This window comes from Hylobates moloch, unplaced genomic scaffold, assembly GCF_009828535.3.
Source record: "Hylobates moloch isolate HMO894 unplaced genomic scaffold, HMol_V3 SCAFFOLD_5, whole genome shotgun sequence".
NCBI classification, from domain to species: Eukaryota; Metazoa; Chordata; class Mammalia; order Primates; family Hylobatidae; genus Hylobates; species Hylobates moloch.
Window position 1 is genome coordinate 44,409,002 of NW_026652280.1, and position 21,877 is coordinate 44,430,878.

Here is a 21,877-nt window from a genome sequence, read left to right on the forward strand (position 1 = left end):
TTGACTCACAGTTCTGCAGGGCTGGGGAGGCCTCAGGAAACTTAAATCATGGTGGAAGGCGAAGGGGAAGCAAGCATCTTCTTCACAAGAAATGCCAGGGATTTATCAATCATCCAGATCTTATGAGAACTCACTATCATGAGAACAGCAAGGGGGAAATCTGCTCCCATGATCTAATCCCCTCCCACCAGGACCCTCCCTCAACACCTGGGGATTACAATTGGAGATTTGGGTGGGGACACAGAGCCAAACCATATCACTGCTGTTGTGGGTAATAGGGGAGGTGAAATTGCGCGGGACAATTCAGCCTCTTTGTGTCCAGAGGTTATGCAGTTATCGAGTGAGGTCGATCAGAAGTCTAAAGGGATCCTTCAAATGGATAGTGAGTTGCCTTTTCCTATAGGTGACAGATTTAGTTTTAAATATCATTTAATAGGTTTTTCTCCTGATTGTGAATTGTAAGTGTTGGTAATACAGAAAATGAGAAAGTATAAACCACCCCCAATCCCATTGCCCATAGAAACACTGTTAACATTTTGGAGTACTTTCTATTAGTGTTTATTTTTCCCAATCCTAGTATTTTTAGTAAAACTACTGTTTAGTAAATGATTTTTGGTAACTAATTTCAAAATTTATACTTCAACCATTTATTATTAGAGTGTAATGCAAGAAGTATTGCAATAAAATTTGAGTTTTAAAAGTTTGCTTTGAAATTATTCATTCAGGAATAGGGAACACAATAACATGAATGGAGATAATGCTAGGATGATGGGGAAGAGGTTGTGGGAAGAAGATAGGGAATTGGTGTTCTCAGTTTCTATTTTCTGGGCCAAAAAATGTCGGGAAACTAAAATAGCCAGTCTCTGGGGCTGCGGTTAACCAAAGTGAGGGGACATCTGAGATTTAGTTGTTGTTGAAAGACAACGGGAATGAGAGCAAGAAGGAGCCTCTTAAACACAAACACGTCCTGTGTTCACCAGAATTAGGACTTTCTCTTCCCTTTAGTAGAGGTGACTGTATGCACCAGACTGGAATTTTCAACACTAATTGCTGAGAAGGACCAAGCTTAGACCTGTGGACCTGCCATGACCTCCTTCTCCCTCAACAGGTCCTCAATAAGCTTGGAGAGATGAGGGTCAGATTTGCTTTAAGTTTCCAATCCTTTCAGCTGGACGTATTAGTTGCAGGCTATGGAAATGAGGAAGGGGAAAGGCAGGAAACCAAAGTTAAGAACACTGCCTAAATTGCACATTATCTTTTAAAATCTGTGTAAAACTCATTTAAGGTAGACATTATTACTCCCCGGACTGCTTCTATACCAAGAGAAACAGGACAGCCCTGAGCAGAAGGGAAAGGCATGAATTACTTTTCTTCCAAGCAAGAGTGGTGAAGACGAAAAAATTTCCTTTGACATCCACCTTATATTGGTGCCCCTTCCATTTCATAAAGAGTGGAATATTGAAGCTTTGACCATAAGAGATCATCTACATCAGCTCCTTTAAAGTGAGGGTCTAGAGTTGGAAGGTGACTTCCTTATGGCTACGGAATACATGGAAAAACTCTAATAATCAAAGCTCTCCACTTCAAAGCTATTGCTTTTCTCAACTGTAAATCTTTCAGGCAAGAATTCCTTTTGCGCCCGGATTTATAATTTGTAGACTTTTAAATATACTAGGTGTGAGACGGTTATGTTTACCACTGTCATTTTACCAGTGATGAAGGGATCAGAGTTAACAAGTTAGCTAATTTCCTGAAACTTGGAAGAGACAAGAGATGCTATGAAAAGCAAGTGCGTTTAAAATATTTTCTCAAGTATCCTGGGATTCCATTCACTCTTCCCCCCTAATTTTAAGAGTATTAGAGGTTTACTATAGAAAAATTTGGAAAACACAAAAAAGTACAAGAAAAAAATTACATCACCTACAACCTCAGCACCCATAGATAACCAGTATAGCACTTTGAGTTTATGTTTTCTTTTAATACATAAATATATATTTTACATAGGATCATACTGTACATATAGTTTTCTAATATTTTTACTTAACAATATATCATGAATACTTCATTTAATATTAATTGACATCAGTTTTTTTTTTTTTTTTTTTTTTGAGACAGTCTCACTGTCACCCAGGCTGGAATACAGTGGTACAATCTCGGCTCACTGCAACCTCCACCTCCCGGGTCCAAGCAATTCTCCTGTCTCAGCCTCCCAAGTAGCTGGGACTACAGGCGCATGCCACCACACCGGCTAATTGTTTTGTATTTTTAGTAGAGACGGGGTTTCACCATATTGGTCAGGCTGGTCTCGAACTCCTGATCTCAGGAGATCCACCTGCCTCAGCCTCCCAAAGTGCTGGGATTACAGGCATGAGCCACTGCACCCAGCCTGTGACATCAGTTTTAACAGTTTCAGGATTTTGTGTACATTCATGATGGTTACTGAAACATAAATTTCCAGGTACAATTTCAAAGTCAACAAGCAATGCTTAAGCCTTCTGGTATTGATTGCCAGAGACAGTATGTATGTATTCATGTCTTACCAGCAGCATTAGAGTCCCAATGTCCCTGAATCCCTGTCTGTTTTATAAGGAAAAGTGTCATCTCAACTCTTGCTTTAATATACATTTTAACTGTAGTGAGGTTGAACATTTATTGTTCATTGGCACTTATTTTGTGATTTCCCTACTTAAGTAGCCTTTTTTTTCTATTGGAACTTTCTTATGGGGAGACAGTATACTGAAGTGGCTCCAAAGTCAGGTTGTGGGTTCAAAGTCTGACCTCCCCACTTTGTAGATATATGACCTTTAGCCTTCATTTCCTCATCGGGTACATACGTGCTGAGAAATAACATTAATAAGTATATACAAAGCCCTTAGCAAGTATCTATTACATTTATTTTTTTCCTTTTTTTTTCTTGGTTTGGAGACAGGGTCTTGCTCTCCCAGGCTGGAGTGCAGTGGTGTGATCTTGCCTCACTGAAGCCTCGACCTCCAGGGCTCGAGCGAGCCTCTCACCTCAGCCTCCCAAATACTTGGGTCTACAGGCATGCACTACTACGTCTGACAAATTCTGTTTATTTTTTGTAGAGATGGGGTCTCACTTTGCTGCCCAGGCTGGGCTTGAACTCCCAGACTCAAGCAATCCTCCAGCCTTGGCCTCCCAAAGTGCTGGCATTATAGGTGTGAGCCACTGTGCTTGGCCTATCTATTACATTGCTTACTGACATACAGTAGAGCTTTTTTATATAAAGAGTATTTCCGTTTTACAATTCCTACTTAATGTCCTATCTTTTCAGTTTGTTCAGGTCTTTATCTATGGAAAAGGAGGAAAACAAGAGTTGAGTAGCTCTTACCATGTATTTTAACATCCTACATCTTTTCCAAATAATCCCATCCATTTTTTCCATATTCTCTCCCTAAACATGAGCATTTAGGCCTCCTGCTGTTCTTTTTTTTTTTTTTTTTTGAGACGGAGTCTCGCTCTGTCGCCCAGGCTAGAGTGCAGGCAAGTCCGCCTCCGGTTCAGCCTTCTGCCTCACCCCCTCGAGTATGGGATACAGGCCCGCCACCGACCGGCTAATTTTTGTTTCCGTGGTCCCGATCTCCTGACCTCGTGATCCGCCCGCCTCGGCCTCCCAAAGTGCTGGGATTACAAGCGTGAGCCACCGCGCCCGGCCTGTTCTTACTGGTTAGCACATGTCCACTGATGTACGCCCCAACAAGAGCATTACTTCTCTTTGCTTCTTTTTATCCTCATGAAAATTCTTTTTCTATGCACATGATTCTAGATTTCCATACAGATTTGTTTTTGGTGTGGTGTGTTATTCTTCCGACCTATTAGGTCTTTTGAATATGTCTTTGTGTTGCTGGTTAACCTGTACAATATTCCATCTTACACTAAGCATCAGTCTAAATATTCTCTTCCTGCTAAGCCCCTCAAAAAAGGGAAGTCTCGACTGACTATGACCATTAGTTTCAGTTGTCACTTCCTTTTAGCATTGTCTTTAATAAAATTTGCAAAAGATGGCTGGGTGCCATGGCTCACGCCTGTAATCCCAGCACTTTGGGAGGCTGAGGCGGGCGGATCACCTGAGATCGGGAATTCGAGACCAGCCTGACCAACATGGAGAAACCCTGTCTTTCCTAAAAATACAAAATTAGCCGGCCGTGGTGGTGCATGCCTGTAATCCCAGCTACTCAGGAGGCTGAGGCAGGAGAATCGCTTGAACCCGGGAGGCAGTTTGCGGTGAGCCGAGATCACGCCATTGCACTCCAGCCTGGACAACAAGAGCGAAACTCCATCTCAAAAAAAAAAACAAACAAAAAAAACTGCAAAAGATATTGTGAAATACTGGTGACATAAGACAAAACTGAACATGTGCGAGGTGCCCAAAGAATGTCACAGACCCAGCAACTGACAAATATTTTTTGAGCACCAAAGCCCAAGGGAATGTACTAGGAATTGTGGGCATATAGCCCCAGAAACAAATGATATGGCAGCTTCTGATCCAGAGCCTTGGGAATTATAAGAAACCTGACAGCAGCTCTGATACTGTCTTTAGGATCAAAGGAGAATCTTAAGGATCAAAGGAGAATCTTACGGATGGGAGAGAGAGTCCTAACACTCTAACAGACTCTTGAGGTATAGGCTGGGCTCTTTCTCACCCTCATTCCCACCACTACCCTCATGGAAGTTCTAGAATAGCCTACAGGTTGGGCAAGGAAACCACATATTTGCCCTTTCCCTGGGGTCACATAAACCAAGACAAAGCTCTTGACTACCCTGTGGCCCAAGGGCTCCAGGTTTTGTCTATTAACAGGAACTTCTTCATTGGCACTGCTTAAGAGTCTGGCCAGACCCAGACTTCTCTGACAGACAAGACCTCACTACAACAGGAACTCAAGGAACGATCCACACTTTGTTTCTGACCTTTGGCTACTGTTCTTTACTGGGGTACCACTTCCCTGGAGTACCACCTTGGCTAACTCCTCCTCATCCTTCAGGCCATTTCCCCCATTTCCTTATCCAAGGCTGAGTCAGGTGCTCTTTAAGGTCACATAAGAGCATTCCACTTTCACTGCCTGTTTGGCTGCCTTGCCCATTAGACTATAGAGATTACAGTCTTGTTTTCCACTGTATTCCTAGTTCCTGGGACAAAGTAGGTACTCAAAAAATAACCTTTGGGTAAATTATATTCTTTCTTCTCACGCCTAATTCCTGGCCTGCCCTGGGCTCAACAAATCATTGATGAAGCCATTTCCCCACCTTTCTTGCTGCTCTGTCACTGTTCTTTATTGGTCTTTTTTTTTTTTTTTTTTTTTTTTTTTTTCCTGAGACAAAGTGCCTCACACAGTCCACACCAGCTCCATAACCTGGCACACTAACAATCAGATGCAGTGACAGAGCCTGGGTTGCTATATTCTTTTCATGACACTTTCATACAAAATGAGGTTTCAATGTTACATGCCCACTTTTCGTATTTCCTGAGTATTCCTAAAAAGAGAAGAGCTGGAAGTAATGATTCTTCTGTATTCTGTTCTGATTAGTCACAGGAAAAGCTTTCAAGTCACTTTACACTAGCACTGGGAAATGCTGCACAAAGCAAGCTAGACTCAAGACCTAGTATTTTATAACCTTTATGGAGTTTTGCTCCAAAGTAAACTCTTTTGACTAACAAACATAAAAATCTGACTGAAGTATTTACACTATTCACAGTATTCACAAATTACTTTATAGTGTGGACTCTTTGATGGCGCATAAGGACTGATCTGTGCCTGAAAGCCTTCCCACATTCATTACATATGTAAGCTTCATCCCCAGAATGAATTCTCTGATGCTGAACAAGGGCTGAGCTCCTTTTGAAGGTTTTGCCACATTCATTACACTGATAAGGTTCCTCTCCACTATGAATTCTCTGATGTCTGATAAGGTTTGAACTCAAACTGAAAGCTTTTCCACATTCATTACATTCATAGGGTTTCTCTCCACTATGTATTCTCTGATGAGTAATCAGCTCTGAGCTCTGCCTGAAAGCTTTTCCACATTCATTACATTCATAGGGTCTCTCTCCTGTGTGAATTCGCTGATGTCTAATGAGTTTTGAGCTCTGGCTAAAGGTTTTCCCACACTCATTACACTCATAAGGTTTCTCACCAGTGTGAATTCTTTGATGTATAATGAGATATGAACTTTGACTGAATGCTTTGCCACACTCATTACATTTACAAGCTTTCTCACCAGTATGGATTTTCCGATGTCTAATGAGGGCTGAGCTCTGATTGAAAGCTTTCCCACATTCACTACATTCATATGCTTTCTCACCACTATGAATTCTCTGATGAATAATAAGATAGGACCTCAAACTAAAGGCCTTCCCACACTGGTTACATTTATAGGGCTTTTCTCCAGTATGGATTCTCTGATGTTGTGTTAGAGAGGAATGCTGCTTGAAGCTGTGCCCACATACATCACATCTATAAGGTCTCTCTTCTGCAGGAACTTTCTGACATATTATAGAGTCTGTAGTTAGAATCAAGCATCTTTCAGCCTCATCATAAAGGTCTCTCTTTCCTAGAGCTTTGTTTGTGAAGATCACTTGACTAAAACTGCCCCCTTGGGAAGGAGATCTTAGTTTCTCCCCTGTAGCACTTCCTTGCTTCCACACTAAATTGCTTTCATGCTCACTAATTCCTCGAAATGAAGGTTCCTGAGGGAGTCCCTGTGATTTTTCTTCTGAGATGCCCTCTTTTGTTGCTGTTTCACTGTTCTCACAATCTGAAACAATAAGTAGCAAAAAAACAGATATTACATTTCTCTAGTCACTGTCAATACTTTCTACATGAAGAGAAAACAGAAGCTTCTACCTACAAAGATGTCACTGTCCTCCAGTATTTTTTTTTTCAACTGGCCAAAAGGGGGTCTCTCTTATCTAATAATAAAGTCTACATCTACACTTTGAATTTCATCCTTTCCTGCCTCTTTTGAGACATCAATTGATAAATTACCTACAATTTTTTTCTACTATTTACAATCTTTCTCAACTGACTCCTGTTCATCAGCTTTTAAATAAGCTTAAGTGTCTCTTACCTTTTAAAATCAACCTTCTTGCCTACATATTTCCCTCAAGCAACCTCACTCTCTCTCATAGTGGTTTCGCAACCTCACTCTCTCATAATGGTTTCTTGAAAGAGTTGTCTGCAGCCTTTCAAGTGAAAGTATCCTCATTCCACAATCTGGTTTCTGCCTTACTGTCCTGCCCCACCCCCCACCGCCCCATCCCCTACTTCCACTGATACTACTCTTATCAAGGTCACTTCATAGCTCTTTAATCCAATAGGCACTTTCTAGATTATTACTTAGCCTCTCTGTAGCATTGACACTGAGGATCACACCTTCCTTCTAGAGACATTCTCCGCCAGTGGTATTAGCCTGATTTCTGTGGCTGTTCCTTCTTAGATTCTAGGGTAAATCACTCAAACATGAACATTCCTCTAGATTCTGTTTTGGGCTCTAGAAACTCTCTACCCTTGGCTTCCATTACAACTTACACATTGTAAGCTATTGTCTGACTAATGTCTGCTCAGATCCCCAATTATATCCATATTTTATTAAGCTCTAGAGTCTTATGCTAATTGGGCATTTTACTTTTGAATATTTTACAAGCACCAAATGTACCAACCTAAACACATCATCAGATGTATTTGTTTTTCCTTATGTTTTCTCATTCACATGAACAGTACCATTAACCAGACTGTTGAAGACTGAAACCTCAGTATCATCCTCAACTCCTCTCCCTCACACTCCAGTTTTAATAATTACCAGATGTTGCAAAGCAACTTAAATGCTGATAAACAGGAGTCAGCTTTTATGTTCTCCACCGCTCACCATAACACATATTGATTGAATACACTGTGGCCACTTGGATTACAGCAGTCTCTAATAGGACTATACTCTTGCCTTCCTCACATGATTCTCCATTTGCAGCTAACTTCTAAACTACAAATCAAACTACGTCACTCCTTGTCCAAAATCCTTCAACTGCATCCCACTGCTCTTAAGAAACTATACAAATTAGCATGACATACAGGTCTTCATGACTTGGATCCTATTTTCCTCTCTGGTTCTTCTCTTACCACCTGTCAATTCTCCATTCAAGTCAAATTAAACTACCTGCAATTTTCAGAATGGGTTGTATTCTCACACCTTCGGGATGGTATGGCCTTTACTTGGGCTACTCCTCCTGCCACCTATTTACCTGGCTTTCTCTTACTCATAGTTCAAGTCTTAGCTTAGATTTTCTTCCTTCAGGAAGTGTTCCTTGATCCTCTAAGATTGGGTTAGGTGCCTTTAGATGTGCTCCAACAGTACCCAGTGCCTACTTATATTCTATAATTTACTACATTGCAACTGTCTTTTTATTTGTCCATCACCCATCTAGACCTGAAACCTCTTTAAGATAGCGACCCGGGGCCTACCACAGTACCAGACATTGACGCTTTATAAAGTTACAACATAATGAAATGAATGAATGAATAACAGGGAAACTGACACAGGAGGGCTGACAGCAATTCATGAGCTGTGAATACAAAGCTGCTAAAGTGAGCACCTCTGGTTTAGAATAATAAAGGTGAGGTTCACATGTGGCAAGTTTGTCAAGTGCAATTAATTCTGCATTCTCAAAAACAGAGGCCTAAGTGTCTAGAGTTTCCAGACGATTTCCCATTCCTCACCACTTTTAGGGGGACGGCACGGTTTCCAGGATTTCAGCTGTGTCTTTAAGGGCCGGAGGTGGATGTCTGTTGACTCTTGGGATGCTCTGAGACATGTTAAATCCTTCCATGGCACTGCTGGTCCCTGTGGACTAGCTGGGACCTGAAATCAGTAAAATATGGTTAGCTTTGTGAGAAAATCCCTAGGAAAACTTGCTTAGTAAAAATCTCAGGTCAATGATGACATCTCCAGGGATGAAGGACGGGGAAAAAGACCATTCAAGGGTATAGACAAGTATGGCTCTATTAGTCACTTCAGGTTAGGGTTCAGTAGAGACATAAAAATTTTTATGCTACTGTTACGATACCATTACATGCTCCAGGCTGTAAATTCCTTTTCCCACATCACTTTTCTCTGTTCCCACCTGCTGCCCTGGGTCATCAAACTCCCTCTCTAAAACCTCCAACAGGGTCACAGCTTCCTCGCCGCTTTCTGGATTATGTTGCTGAACCCAGATCTGCAGCTCCTCAGGCAGAATGCTCAGGAACTGCTCCAGTACCAGCAGTTCTAAGATCTGCTCCTTTGTGTGCAACTCTGGCATTAGCCACTGATAGCAAAGTTCCTGGAGTCGGCTCAGAGCCTCCCGGGGCCCAGGTGTCTCCTGGTAGCAAAACTTTCTGAATTGCTGACGAAACAATTCTTGGCAGGATTGAGTACTCCCATTCTGCTTAAATTTCTCATCCCAGGAAAAGTTATCTTCTACTTTCACTAGTATTAGTTCTTGTTCCGGAGGATCCTGAGGTATCGGGGTTGAAATCACTCCAGATTTCACAGCCATTCTTGGCTGAAACAGCTTAGCAAAAAGCTCAGTACAACTGGGTTCTGTGCTTGAGGAGTGTGAGTAATCTCTTCTTTCCTGAAGGATATAAAAGCAGTTAACTTACAGCAATCAATAAAATCTCTAAGTATTTGTAATAATAAAGATGAGTAACTGTAGTAATATATTGAAAAGGAGTAGATTTGGAGCTATCACTAAATAAAACAATAATGAGATGATAAACTAAAAATCATTCACCTCAATTAGTGTCTCCCATTATGAAGAATTCCTACCACTAATGTTAGAAGAAACTATTTTAGAAGCCTAAGCATGTGAAATCAACATTAACATCAATCACATAGTAAGAAAACTTCCTTTCCAACTCTCTTTCAATTCTGAATGTATCAAGGAGAAAAATGTATCTTTAACATGTATGTATTAATAAAACTTGTAGAACTCTCTTTTAAATAAAATACAGGCTTCAGAATCACACTTCCAAAGGTAAAAATATTTAGGCAGAATTTAGTAATGCTGATTTTAAACACTCATTTTTACTTACTTTCTAAAGCAAGTAATGTTGATTTTCATTTAAGGTAGTAATAACATTTTTTTAAAAGTTCACATTAAATATGAGTTGATGTAAATATTGGATATTTCTCATTTGATCACATTTGGTGTTTACCGAATTACTTCAACAAACACTAAGGCACTTACTGAGCATTAGGTTAAGATTTTTGCTTATGAATAAATGAGTCTACAGAGGAATTGACCAAGAACCAAGACGTATCTGTAAAATGCTTACCACGTGTTCAAAAACATGATAGGTACCACATACACAAAAGAAGCAAAAAGATCCGTCAGTTCTTAAAAAGCTTAGAATATCCCAAGAGTAAAAATGTTCAAAAGCAAAATATGGTAACAAATAGGTATTAAATGTGACACAGACCAAACTTGACCTGATTTTAGGATGGCGAGATACCGATAGGAGTGTATGCCCTTAGTTTGTCAGGACAGACGAGTAAAATTCATTCCTCACACTACGGTTAACGTTAGAGATTAATTAGAATATTTAGCCTACAAATTTAAGGTTTAACCAGTCCGGCCGTACTAACTAGCCCTTCTATTTTTATATTCTTGGTTAAACCCGCAGCATTTGCGAAGTCACGGGGTCAGCGGAACTGCGTTTTCCTTTGGAAAGCAGGAGTTTGAGTGCGGGCCTCCTCTGAGTTCCCCAGTCGCTTGGAGACGCCGCGGAGGCCAAGGAGCCGCGACCTGGGGATAGGCAGGCAGAGGAGCGGGGCTCCTCCACTGTCCGGCGCGCGCTCCCAACCCCACCTCCATCTTCCTAGGGGCCCACGTCCCTCACCGCGAAGCCCAGGAGCGGCCAGGAAATGAGCCGCCCACCCCGAGCTGCAAGCCACAAAGACCGGAAGTGCGCGTACGCAGTGTTCCGCTCTCGCGCCCTTCGGGTCCTCCGCCGCCCCGCCCCTTGCTCTGAGGTAGCCAATCAGAGCCGCGGGCTCTACCGTTCCTACCGCCTTCTCCCGGTGGCCGCTAGCCCGGCGAAACCTCCAAGCCCAGGTGAGGGTGCGTTAGGAGTTGGGGGTCTTTGTGAACGGCGGCACCTGGAGGGCTCTGCATCCCGCCTGGGCCGTCCCCACCCTAGCTTTCTCCCGGTGCCACCCACCATTGTTGGTGTCAAGTAATTCCCGAATCCCACTCCCAATTTTCCACTGAAATATTCAGATTTTCGGCCGGGCGCGGTGGCAGAGGCGGGCGGATCATGAGGTCAGGAGATAGAGAACATCCTGGCTAACACGGTGAAGCCCTGTCTCTACTAAAAATACAAAAAATTAGCCGGGCATGGTGGCGAACGCCTGTAGTTCCAGCTAATCGGGAGGCTGAGGCAGGAGAATGGCGAGAACCCGGGAGGCGGAGCTTGCAGTGAGCTGAGATGTGCCACTGCACTCCAGCCTGGGCGACAGAGCGAGACTCCGTCTCAAAAAAAAAATTCAGATTTTCCTGTGATTCCAGTTCTTTTCCGACAAAAGTAAACGTAAGGATGAGTAGGCTGAACAAAAACTAACAGTCACTTATATTGCTCTTGCCTATGAGTATCACTGGAGCCTTAACAACAGCTCTGTGCTGTGGCTATATAATCCCAAATTTACAGCTGTAGACATCGCCCAAAGTCAGGCAACTTGTGACCAGGGACGCCCACGTCCCCATAGTTCAAGGAGACTGGTATCATAGAATCCAGGAGCCTATCTTAGGGTCTTCCCGTTCTTCAGTGGAAGCTTGCTGGTATTGTTTTACTGTTTAAATTTTTCTTTGGCTATTTAGTCGGTGAAAAATGATGCCTCATGTTTCAACTTTGTGAGCTTAAGATGGTCCCCCTTCGTGTTTATTGACCATTTATGGTTCTTCAGAGATGGCTTTTCCCATTTAAAAAATTAAGGGAGTAAGATTTTTCTTTTCTATTTGTGAGATTTTTTTGCTTATTAAGGATAGCAACTCATTTGTTGCAAATCGTTTCTCATTTATTTGTATTTATTTTTAAAATGCTACATTTTAATGTTTAAATGTTACATATTTTTAAAATGTTATATTAAAAAAAGTACATAGGATAATAACAAAGCGATACATACATACATAGAAACAAATTGTCCTTTGTGAGCCAAGACTGTTAAAACACATAATTGAGAAAAATGTTCATTAGCATTCAAAGCTATAAGTGACTCACTAAATAATTCTTTATCATTGTGAAATGACTACAGCAATTTTACAAAGCAAAAAACCAAATAATATTAATTTGTTTATAAATTTTATCAATTGCTTCATAATGAACCACTTCGAGACTTAGTGACTAAAAACAGCAGATATTTTATTGCTCACAGTTCTGTTGCCAGGAATTCAGGCAGGGCTTAGCGGAGATGGCTAGTCTCTGCTTTATGAGGTGTCAGCTATCTTCACTTAAATGGGGTGGAAGGTCTAAGATGGCTTCACTCACATTGCTGAAGTCTTGGTGTTGCCTCTTGGCTGAAGTTACTTGATTCTTCTCCACAAGGCCTCTGTCCATTCAGGAGTTTAGCCTAAGCTTTCTTACATGGTGACTGGCTTCCAAGAGAGTGAAGGAGGAGGAAAGATGCTAATTCTCTTGAAACCTGAGTCTGGAAGTGGCATTATATTTTTCTGCAGTATTCCATGACAGAAGGACTAGAATGGTGGAAAAGGGAAATAGACATTAAGCAGCTTGATCATAGGAGGAAATTTTGGCCATTATCTTTGCATCCAACCTAACACACCTTGTTATATTGAGAAACTTACTATGTAAGAATGAAACTATTGAAAGTGAGAAGGCATATCAGTTGAAATGCTTTTGGCTGCAGTAACAGGAACCTTACTAAATGTCCTTTCTGTTTAAGCCTTTTTAAAACAAATCCTAATAGCTAGATGCATGGAGATAAAATCATTCTCAGGGTTGGTTACTTCTGCATCTGGACAATATTGTCAAGGACACAGGTTTCTTCCTTCTTTTGGCTCTGCCATCTTTAAGTGTGTTGTTCTCCGGTCTGGCTTCGTTTATGGTCCTAAAATGATTCCCTCAGTTCCAGATTACAGATAATGTTCAGAGACCAAAAAGGGGAACACCTTTATCTTTTGCCCCTTTATAAGATTGAGGAAACTCTTTTACCCTGGCAGATTTCTCTGTCATGTCTTATTAATTGAAATTGCTTTGAGTGCTTATGTCTATCACTAACAAGGGAGGTAAGGCCTCCATGGTGGGATTAGGACAATTGAAATTTATATCCCAGGGCTAAGGAGAAGGCCAGCCTCTCCTAAAGGACACAGACACTCTGGGGAGAATGCATGAAATTAGGGCTGTGTTAAAAAGGCAGAAAAGGGAGATAAATGATGAATGTTGAATTTGCAACAGTAATATCTGCTTTGATAGGTAATCTGATTCCCTTGTATAGGTAAGAAAGTGAGACACTGAGAAAAAATCCAGACTCCTGTCCTTCCTTATAAGATGTTATGTATGTTTAAAATATAAAATATTAATAATTACTTACTTGCAAGAGATGTAGATTAGAGATTTAGAGCTAGTTTCTGGGACATAGTTTAAGTTCCCACTGAGAGAGCAACTGATTACCCCTTAGGACTGTAGGGTCTTAGGGCCTCCTTAGAGCCCCTTAAGGACCTTAGCCAACAATTTCCATGACTTATTTAACTTTCAGTGCTATCGATTATATCAATGCCCTTGAAATCATTCCCTCCATCTTCCCTCATCCCCAATTTCACACATATCCAGTCTGCTTTGATGTGAAAATATTTGCAAAATTATTGAATCAAGGGTAGAGAAGTATAATTTTTGTTTTTCTCCTCCTCCAGGTGTTCTTAATTTTTGTTTCTGTTTTTTTAATGATATGTATGACAGGTGTGAAATAATGTCAGCTCCAGGCATTAGCAGTGATTAGTGAGTAAGGTTTCTCATTCAGTGAAGTCCAACTGCTTGAATTACTGTATCATACAACATCAGTCTACTTTATGATATTTATCAAGTGAGATAAGCCCATTGAAAGTCTCTTAACTGTACACAACTATTCAATAATAAAGAATAGAGAAAATGGCTTCTGATGCACAAAGGAAAGGAATCATTTTATTTTTATTTTTTATAGAAAAAATTGTTTTTCATAGAGACGAGGTCTCAGTATATTGCCCAGGATGGTCTTAAACTCCTGGGCTCAAGTGATCCTCCCGTCTCAGCCTCCCAAAGTGCTGGGATTACAGACATGAGACACCACGCCTGGCCAAATCATTTTCTCATTCAGCAAATATTATGACATATTTGTGTATGTGAAACACTGAGAAGAAAAGTAGGGATTCAAATGAAGTAAAATATATACCCTTTCACCTCACTCATCACTGTAATTCCTAGAGTATAAATTCCATGACGGGAAGGATTTTGTCTTCCATTGTTGTCTCTCCTGTATGGCCTAGCACTGTGTAGATATTTTGATGAATAAATGAATGAATGTATAATACATATATACAAGACGAAGTATTGATGCAAAAACTAGTGATAGTATTTGAAGCATTCAAAGAAACGGAGTATACAGGTAGGAACATTTTTAATAATATGCTTAGACTATTTTAATATGAACCCAGGATTTGTTTTTATCATTTATGGTAAGATGACAGACACAGAGGCCATTGCCTTTACAAAAGGAGTTTTTTATTACTCACAATTCTAGAGGATAAGATGCATGGTATGCCATGGGTCCTCTTGCAGGGAGAAGCAGGGAGAGTGAGAATGAGTGAGATAGGAACTGATGATAAGTCTTTCTTACTACAGTGGCAGTTAAGTTGCAAAGTGGAGATGTGTGGGCAGGAAGCAAAACACACATATTGGGGCTAGTGGCTGGAGGGTTTGTAGTGAGATTTCTGAGGGCCTGAGAAAACACAGGGATGGTAGAGGTATAAACAACCTTGAGCCTCCAGCACTGGCCAGTGGCTATAAGCTACCACATCATCAATTACAGGATATCAAGAATAGCCACTGTACTATTGTATTCTATGGCTCTTCCATGATGTCACTAATTTAGCAGTTGTATTTTTCAGAGACAGATAATAGGATGTATTAACAGAGCCTGACAGTGCTTATTTGTAGTATCCACAACAGTAAACAAAGGCCTTAGTTACTGTTGTTTCTGTTTGCTGCTAATGTGAAAGAAAGCCTTTGTGGTTTCTCCTGACATTCATTCTTGTATTTATCATGTATAGAACAGAGTTAAAGCTTCAGGTAGGCTGTTATTATTGTTTTACTTTTTTCAGGTTAATCACAATGATAAATCATTTGACAGGGTCCCACCCCAGCTCTTAGTTCTGTCAGCCACTTCAGAAAGATCTTCCACTGGGATTCTGTTCTGTCTTAGGGATAATTCAACCATGATACATAGATACATTCTAAGAACTTTTTTTAAAAAAAATGGCAATGCCTAAAAGCATGGCGTATGAGTAATAAAAAGAAAAACACACGTTCTCATAGTTTTGTGGGTAGGAAACGAGCACTTTTGGAGAGAAAGCATCAAAAAAAAGCTGTAGGAATTAAGTGATAAAAGACACTCACCTCATTTCATTACACCTATTATATGTGATAAGGTGGATATGTTTAAAAATCTAATCTGTGGATATGTTTAAAAATCTAATCTGGTTGCCTTGAGCTTGTATTATGTGCCTAAATTCTTTTGTTGTAGCTATCATTATTAAAAGGAGATTTCGATTTTAATTGAATTCTTGATAGACAGTGAATTTATTTAATACTCATTGGGTTTCTGTTTGACAGTGTCTAATAAATTTATTTCTTTTAATCTTGCTTGGCAACATAGTGGTAAATGAATAACTAATTTATATATTCCCTCAAATTATCTTAAAGCCTCCTAAATGCCAAATATACTTTTATTTTTAAATATCTTTCAGGTGGTACAATATAATTTGCTTATCTTTCTAGATATGTGTAGCTTTTAAAAATTATTTTATATATATTATTTTATACGTTATGTTTTTATGACTGGGATTATACTGCTGCAGGTAATACTTTTCTTATAAATGGCTACTTCTTATATTTAAAATATCCAGTTGAATAGCTTCTTGTGGAACTTCCTTTATTTATAATCTACCAGTTTGAAATTGATGTAATCAAGTACACAGAGACAATAAATTGACTTTCATTACCGATTATGGAAATGATTATCCAAAGGGAACTTTTGGGGCTAGCATCTTGGGGAGGAAGGGGCAAGTGAGTATGGACAGAGTAATATAATGATTAGAAGTTCAGGTTCTGGAGAAAGCCTGGTTCAAATCTCTGCTCTCTTAATTCTTACTTCTGTGACCTTGTACAAGTTTCTTAAACTCTGTATACCTCAGTTTTTTCTTCTGAAAAATAAGGATAATTATTGTGTCTACCTCATAACATTGTTGTAAGCATCAAGTGAATCAATACGTTTAGAACAGTGCACAATAAACGTGTATTGTTATTTGTGGGAGGAGGTATTGAGTCGGTGGGGAGAATGTGGAGGCTAGAAGAAGGAATATTTCTGCAGGTTTGGATATGCCCAATGATAAGAACAATTTAGGGTCATTATTAAAAATAAACATTTCTAGGCCTTCAATCAGAACACCTGGGGGAGGGGGTTCTATCTATTTTTTAGCAAATACCCCAGATGATTCTTACTGTCAATTAGTTTAGGAAACTGTGATCTGGTAGACAGAGTACAGGCTTTAGGGTCAGACAGATGTGGATTCTGATCCATCCATTAAACAATTATGTGTAAATGTCTACGTGTACCATTCTTTGGCTACAGCAGATACTAAATCTGATAAAAATATTTCTACATTTATCGTTATAGACCTTATAGTATATACCAGGATTACCACTCTAAGGCACCAACCAGGGCCTCACTGAGTGACTTTAATGGACTTATTTTTAAATTTTTATTTTAGAGACATAGCCTTACTCTGTCAATCTGCTCAATTGATTCTCCCGCCTCAACTCCTGAGTAGCTGGGATGACAGGTGCACATCTCCAAGCCTGGCTAATTTTTGTAATTTTTTTTTTTTGTAGAGATGGGGTCTCACCATGTTGCCCTGGCTGGTATCGAGCTTCTGGGCTCAGCAATCTGTCTGCCTTGGCCTCCCAAAGTGTTGGGATTACAGGTTTCAGCCACCATGCCCGGCCCATATTTACCAAATTTGTAATACCAAAAAGTATTTGACAGTGGTTTGAATTGAAGTTCAGTTTAATATAATTGGTGTCCTTATCTACTTCTAAGATCAAAACAGGAACAGAAACCCTGTTTTGTTTGTTTTTTAGTAAATGAACTAAAGAACACTAGTGTTAAGATCAATGTAAGAGTGCTATTTAATTTAATACTGTGAAAAATAGACATTAAAGATAAAATACTATTTTCTTGGAATCTTTTGAGTATTGCAGTTTTTATCCTTTGATTTGCAGATTCTGGATATATCTCCCACTGGCTATGGTGGTTTTCTATTCTTTCTACTGTTGGTGCTCATGCATTAAGTACAGTATTAAAAAACATTAAAAACAAAAATGCATTTTGGACATTGCTGTCGAGGAAATAAGATGTTCATTCTAGTGGCATTTTAGATAGCTGAAGCTTACCTCTTCAAGAGCCAGAGTTATCACATTTTTGCACATTCTAGTTATGTTGTACATTTCCATCTCTTTACAGAGTATATTGAACACTCTTAGGGCTATAATTTACTTTCACACAAAGTATGATTTTTGGAAATTATGGAAGTATGGAAATAAGGATACAAACTCACTTCTCATTTACTATTCAACCTGAGGCAATCCACTTTCCTCTTACCATTCCACTTACGTTGCATCCTTGAACATAATGACATCTCATTCCTTAGCCTTCCTGCATTTTAGCATTTATCACTGTTGATAACTTGTCCATTTTTTTAGATTTTGGGCACTATTTTTTCTCTGCCTCTCTATCCACACCTTTGCCTTACAGCTGCCTCCTCTTTTCTGCTTACTTCCTTCTGAAGTCATCTTCAACACTCCTCTCTTCTCCATATATATTCCTTCTCTGGCAGTGATTTCATTCTTCCACTTATGCATAAACTATCCCCAAATTTGTACTTCCAACCCTGACTTGTCTACCAAGCCCTAAATCTTATATCCAATTTCTGTGAGCGTCTCTTCTGGACAATTCACCAATGCCTCAACATTCACACAGCCAAATCGAATTCGACTACCTTCCTCTATCTTAAATTTTATTATTAATCATGTTATTATTATGAATTATTAAAATAGAATAATTATCTTACTTTCTTAACTTTCCTTTTTGCCTCACACTGTCAAGACTAAGTAGAAATTTTAGGGCCAGTGTAAGGGACCAGAAAAATTGGCCATTGTTTAACTGTGGTCCTATTAAAGCATCATTTGAAATAACTCAAATTTATCTTCTTTTTCTTACTGCTGTTTCAATTCCGGTCTTTGCTGTCTTTCTTGTAATAGCTTTTTAGTCCTTGTCTCTTATCTCTCCTCTTAGTCCAATGCATCTTTCAGATTGCTGCCAGAGTCTTAATATGAATTTGATTACGTAATCATGCTATTTTATAAATATTTGCTGCTTTGCCATGTCCACTGAATATAAGGTACATACCCTTGCCATACCATCTAACATCTTCCTTCTTCTGACCCATACTCATGTACACCCCACATACTCAGGCACCAAAGGTGATGTGCCATTTCTATTATCCTATTCTGTCCAACTTCCTTGAATTTGCTCCGTATATTATTATTATTATTATTTTGAGACGGAGTCTCGCTCTGTCGCCCATGCTGGAGTGCAGTGGAGCGATCTCTGCTCACTGCGAGCTCCGCCTCCCGGGTTCACGCCGTTCTCCTGGCTCAGCCTCCCGAGTAGCTGGGACTACAGGTGCCTGCCACCACGCCCGGCTAATTTTTTTGTATTTTTTAGTGGAGACGGGGTTTCACCATGTTAGCCAGGATGGTCTCGATCTCCCGACCTCATGATGCGCCCGCCTCGGCCTCCCAAAGTGCTGGGATTACAGGCGTGAGCCACCGCACCAGGCCTATTATTTTTAATAATCTTTTTGCTTTTGGTTGAAATTTTCAGCATCCTTCAGGCCAGATTATGTTATTTTCCTTGTGAAACCTTCCTCAGCTCCCTAGGAAGGGCTCTGTTATGATATGCTCCTCTTGACTTATTTATTTATTTGAGACAGGGTCTCACTCTGTTGCCCAGGCTATGTGCAGTGGCCTGATCTCTACTTATTGCAATCTCTGCCTCACCAACTCAAGCAATCCTCCCACTTCAGCCTCCAGAGTAGCTGGGACTACAGGCGTGAGACACCACACCCAGCTAATAAGTGTGTGTGTGTGTGTGTGTGTGTGTGTGTGTGTATATATATATATTTGGTAGAAATGGGGTTTGCCATGTTGCCCAGGCTGGTGTTGAACTCCTGGGATCCAACACCAAGCTCAAGGGATCCACCCATGTCTGCCTCCCAGAGTGCTGGGATTACAGGCGTGAGCCACTGCTCCTCTTAACTTATTTATGTTAGTCTTCTCAGGACCTGGCAAAGCACTTTGAGCATACTGTTAATTTCTTTTTAAAGTTAAAATTACTCATATTTAGAAATTATCCTTAAAAGGAACTTTTCATTACCATTTAGTTCTTTATTTGTAAATTTCCTTTTTGATTTCTTAGAAAACCAAAGTAATATCATCGTCATAATCACTTCGACAAACATTTAACAAATATCTACACTGTTTACATACAATTGAGGTACAGGAAAATGTAATAATTGGTTCACCACTCATCAACTAAGTGAACTGTATAATAGAACTAGAGTGATGTTTCCTGATTGTACTTCTCCAGTGCTGTGCTGCCATAGAGCCATCAGTGAGGACTAGCTGAGATTATGAGAGCCAACCAAGTCTTCAAGTCTTCAAGTTTCATTTGAAGTACGAGGTCATAACCTGACTCCTACTTGACACATTTCTAAGCTTAGTGGCTAATATAATTTTAAACAAGTCTCAAGTAAATTATTTGAAGTTAGACAAGTCTAGCCAATGTTTAAATAGCAACTGATTTCTCAGTATCCTAGGAAACTGCATCAAAAGTAGGGAGTCAAAGACTCCTTAAATAGAGGGAATGTCAGGATCTCTTCAAGCTTCGAAATCAAGGGTACTATTAATTAACAGTTTCTGTAGGTAAACATGACAACATAGCAGAGTAAAATTAAGAATATACACAAATGAATGCCTTTTGCTAAAGAACAAATCTAACCAAATTGAACAAAATAAAAAAGTAATTATCTTTCTAATCTAACTTGCCTACAATTTTACCATAATTTTTACTACTGTATATTAGTCTATAAAAGGACCCCATACTAGTAACATCCTACAGTTATAGTAAAATATGTGATATTGAATGTCAATCTATTTCATAGGATAAATTTTTCTGTTTTTACAGAATTTACTTGTACAAAGAATGAATACATTAATTAGCCTAAAAATCCTCACTAGTTCTTATAGTTATCTGAGTGCATTACTATTAGTAGTATCTATGTTAATAATATGTATAAGGGGTTAGTATTATAAACAGTAAAAAATCACATATTAATCATGTTAGACTGAAAGGTCATTAAGTGTGCAAATAATAAGTGTTCCAGATTACTTAAGCATTTTTCAATATTTCATATTCCCAAGATTATTTTAGCTCTTTCTTCTCTCCTCTCTGGCTTGACAGGAAACTTGCTATTTTGTGTTATATTCACCTATTATTATGCATTAACAAGCAGGTGATAATTAGTGGTGGTATTGAAACTAATTGTAAAATGATTGAAACCATAAGATGACTTCTACTGCTTTAGAAGTAGTTTGACTGGAGCCAGTAAATAGATTTTTGTTTACCCTGCATTCCATGCATTCCACAGTCCAAGAGTTCTGGTGGCAGTTCTGCGACCGTTTTTCGTCACAGACTGTTGCAGGATTGGAGACATTTCCCTAGAACATGCTGCCCCCTGTTGGCCATTTAAAGCAGGGCACGTTCAGAAGGATCCTGGCGAAGCCTGCAGTGTAATTTCTCATTCCCAATAACACATAATTTCTGGACATAGAAATTTGGATTTTAAATATCTAAAGGCTTTATCAAATATTTTAATTATAAATAAAAATTATATGACATCCTAAGGAACCAAATAGTCTTGAATACTTTCTACAAAATAATTGAATATAAAGATGCTGTAAAAGAATTAATTTTATGGCCAAGTGCGGTGGCTCACTCCTGTAATCCCAGCACTTTGGTAGGCTGAGGCTGGCGGATCACCTGAGGTCAGGAGTTCGAGACCAGCCTAGCTAACATAGTGATACCCCGTTTCTACCAAAAATACAAAAAATTAGCCGGGCGTGGTGGCGAGCACCTGTAATCCCAGCTACTTGGGAGGCTGAAGCAAGAGAATCGCTTGAACCTGAGAGACGGAGGTTGCAGTGAGCCAAGATTGCACCATTGCACTCCAGCTTGGGCAACAAGAGCGAAACTTCATTCAAACAAAAACAAAAAACAAAAAACAAATTTTATTATAGCTACTTTTGAGTTATATGAACAGAGAAAGAAAATTATCCCTGAAGAATTTGTTTACTAGAATTTTACAGTGAATCTCCTAAGGCTGAATTTCTCTTAAACGTAGTCTTATAAATTCAGCATCACTTATTAAGTGACAGTGTATGTGAAAACTAAATAACTTTGGCCTAAATGGAAATGTTGGGTATTTAAAATGTCATTA

The 21,877-nt window shown here is 39.5% G+C and overlaps 1 protein-coding gene and 1 long non-coding RNA gene across 4 annotated transcripts in view; one reads left to right on the top strand and one right to left on the bottom strand.

Annotated features, from left to right (window-relative positions):
• Nucleotides 1-3,601: 3,601 nt before the first annotated feature.
• Nucleotides 3,602-10,973, bottom strand: ZNF397 (zinc finger protein 397). Of its 3 annotated transcripts, none has more exons than XM_032152515.2 (4): nt 10,893-10,973; nt 9,077-9,625; nt 8,730-8,871; nt 3,602-6,774 (listed from the first exon to the last, which is right to left on the bottom strand). In XM_032152515.2, exons 2-4 carry the CDS (start codon nt 9,545-9,547, stop codon nt 5,726-5,728), a joined length of 1,662 nt encoding a protein of 553 aa, XP_032008406.1. In that variant the 5' UTR covers nt 9,548-9,625; nt 10,893-10,973; the 3' UTR covers nt 3,602-5,725. The 3 variants fall into 3 exon arrangements, with proteins under 3 accessions (XP_032008406.1, XP_058294430.1, XP_032008405.1); XM_058438447.1 differs by having other exon boundaries at nt 9,134-9,625; nt 10,329-10,937; XM_032152514.2 differs by having other exon boundaries at nt 10,329-10,937.
• Nucleotides 10,974-11,028: 55 nt separating this feature from the next.
• Nucleotides 11,029-21,877, top strand: part of LOC131383451 (uncharacterized) — a 37,492-nt gene continuing 26,643 nt past the window's right edge. Inside the window, exon 1 of the long non-coding RNA XR_009213489.1 lies at nt 11,029-11,107. This is a non-coding gene — a long non-coding RNA (uncharacterized LOC131383451). The remainder of the gene's footprint in view (nt 11,108-21,877) is intronic.

Coding starts and splice junctions, on each gene's coding strand:
- ZNF397 (XM_032152515.2), bottom strand. CDS start 9,547: ATGGCTGTGAAATCTGGAGTGATTTCAACCCCGATACCTCAGGATCCT. Junction 8,872..9,076: donor ACAGCCTGGAGCATGTAATG/GTATCGTAACAG, acceptor TACTGATTTCAG/GTCCCAGCTAGTCCACAGGG. Junction 6,775..8,729: donor GTGCCGTCCCCCTAAAAGTG/GTGAGGAATGGG, acceptor TTATTGTTTCAG/ATTGTGAGAACAGTGAAACA.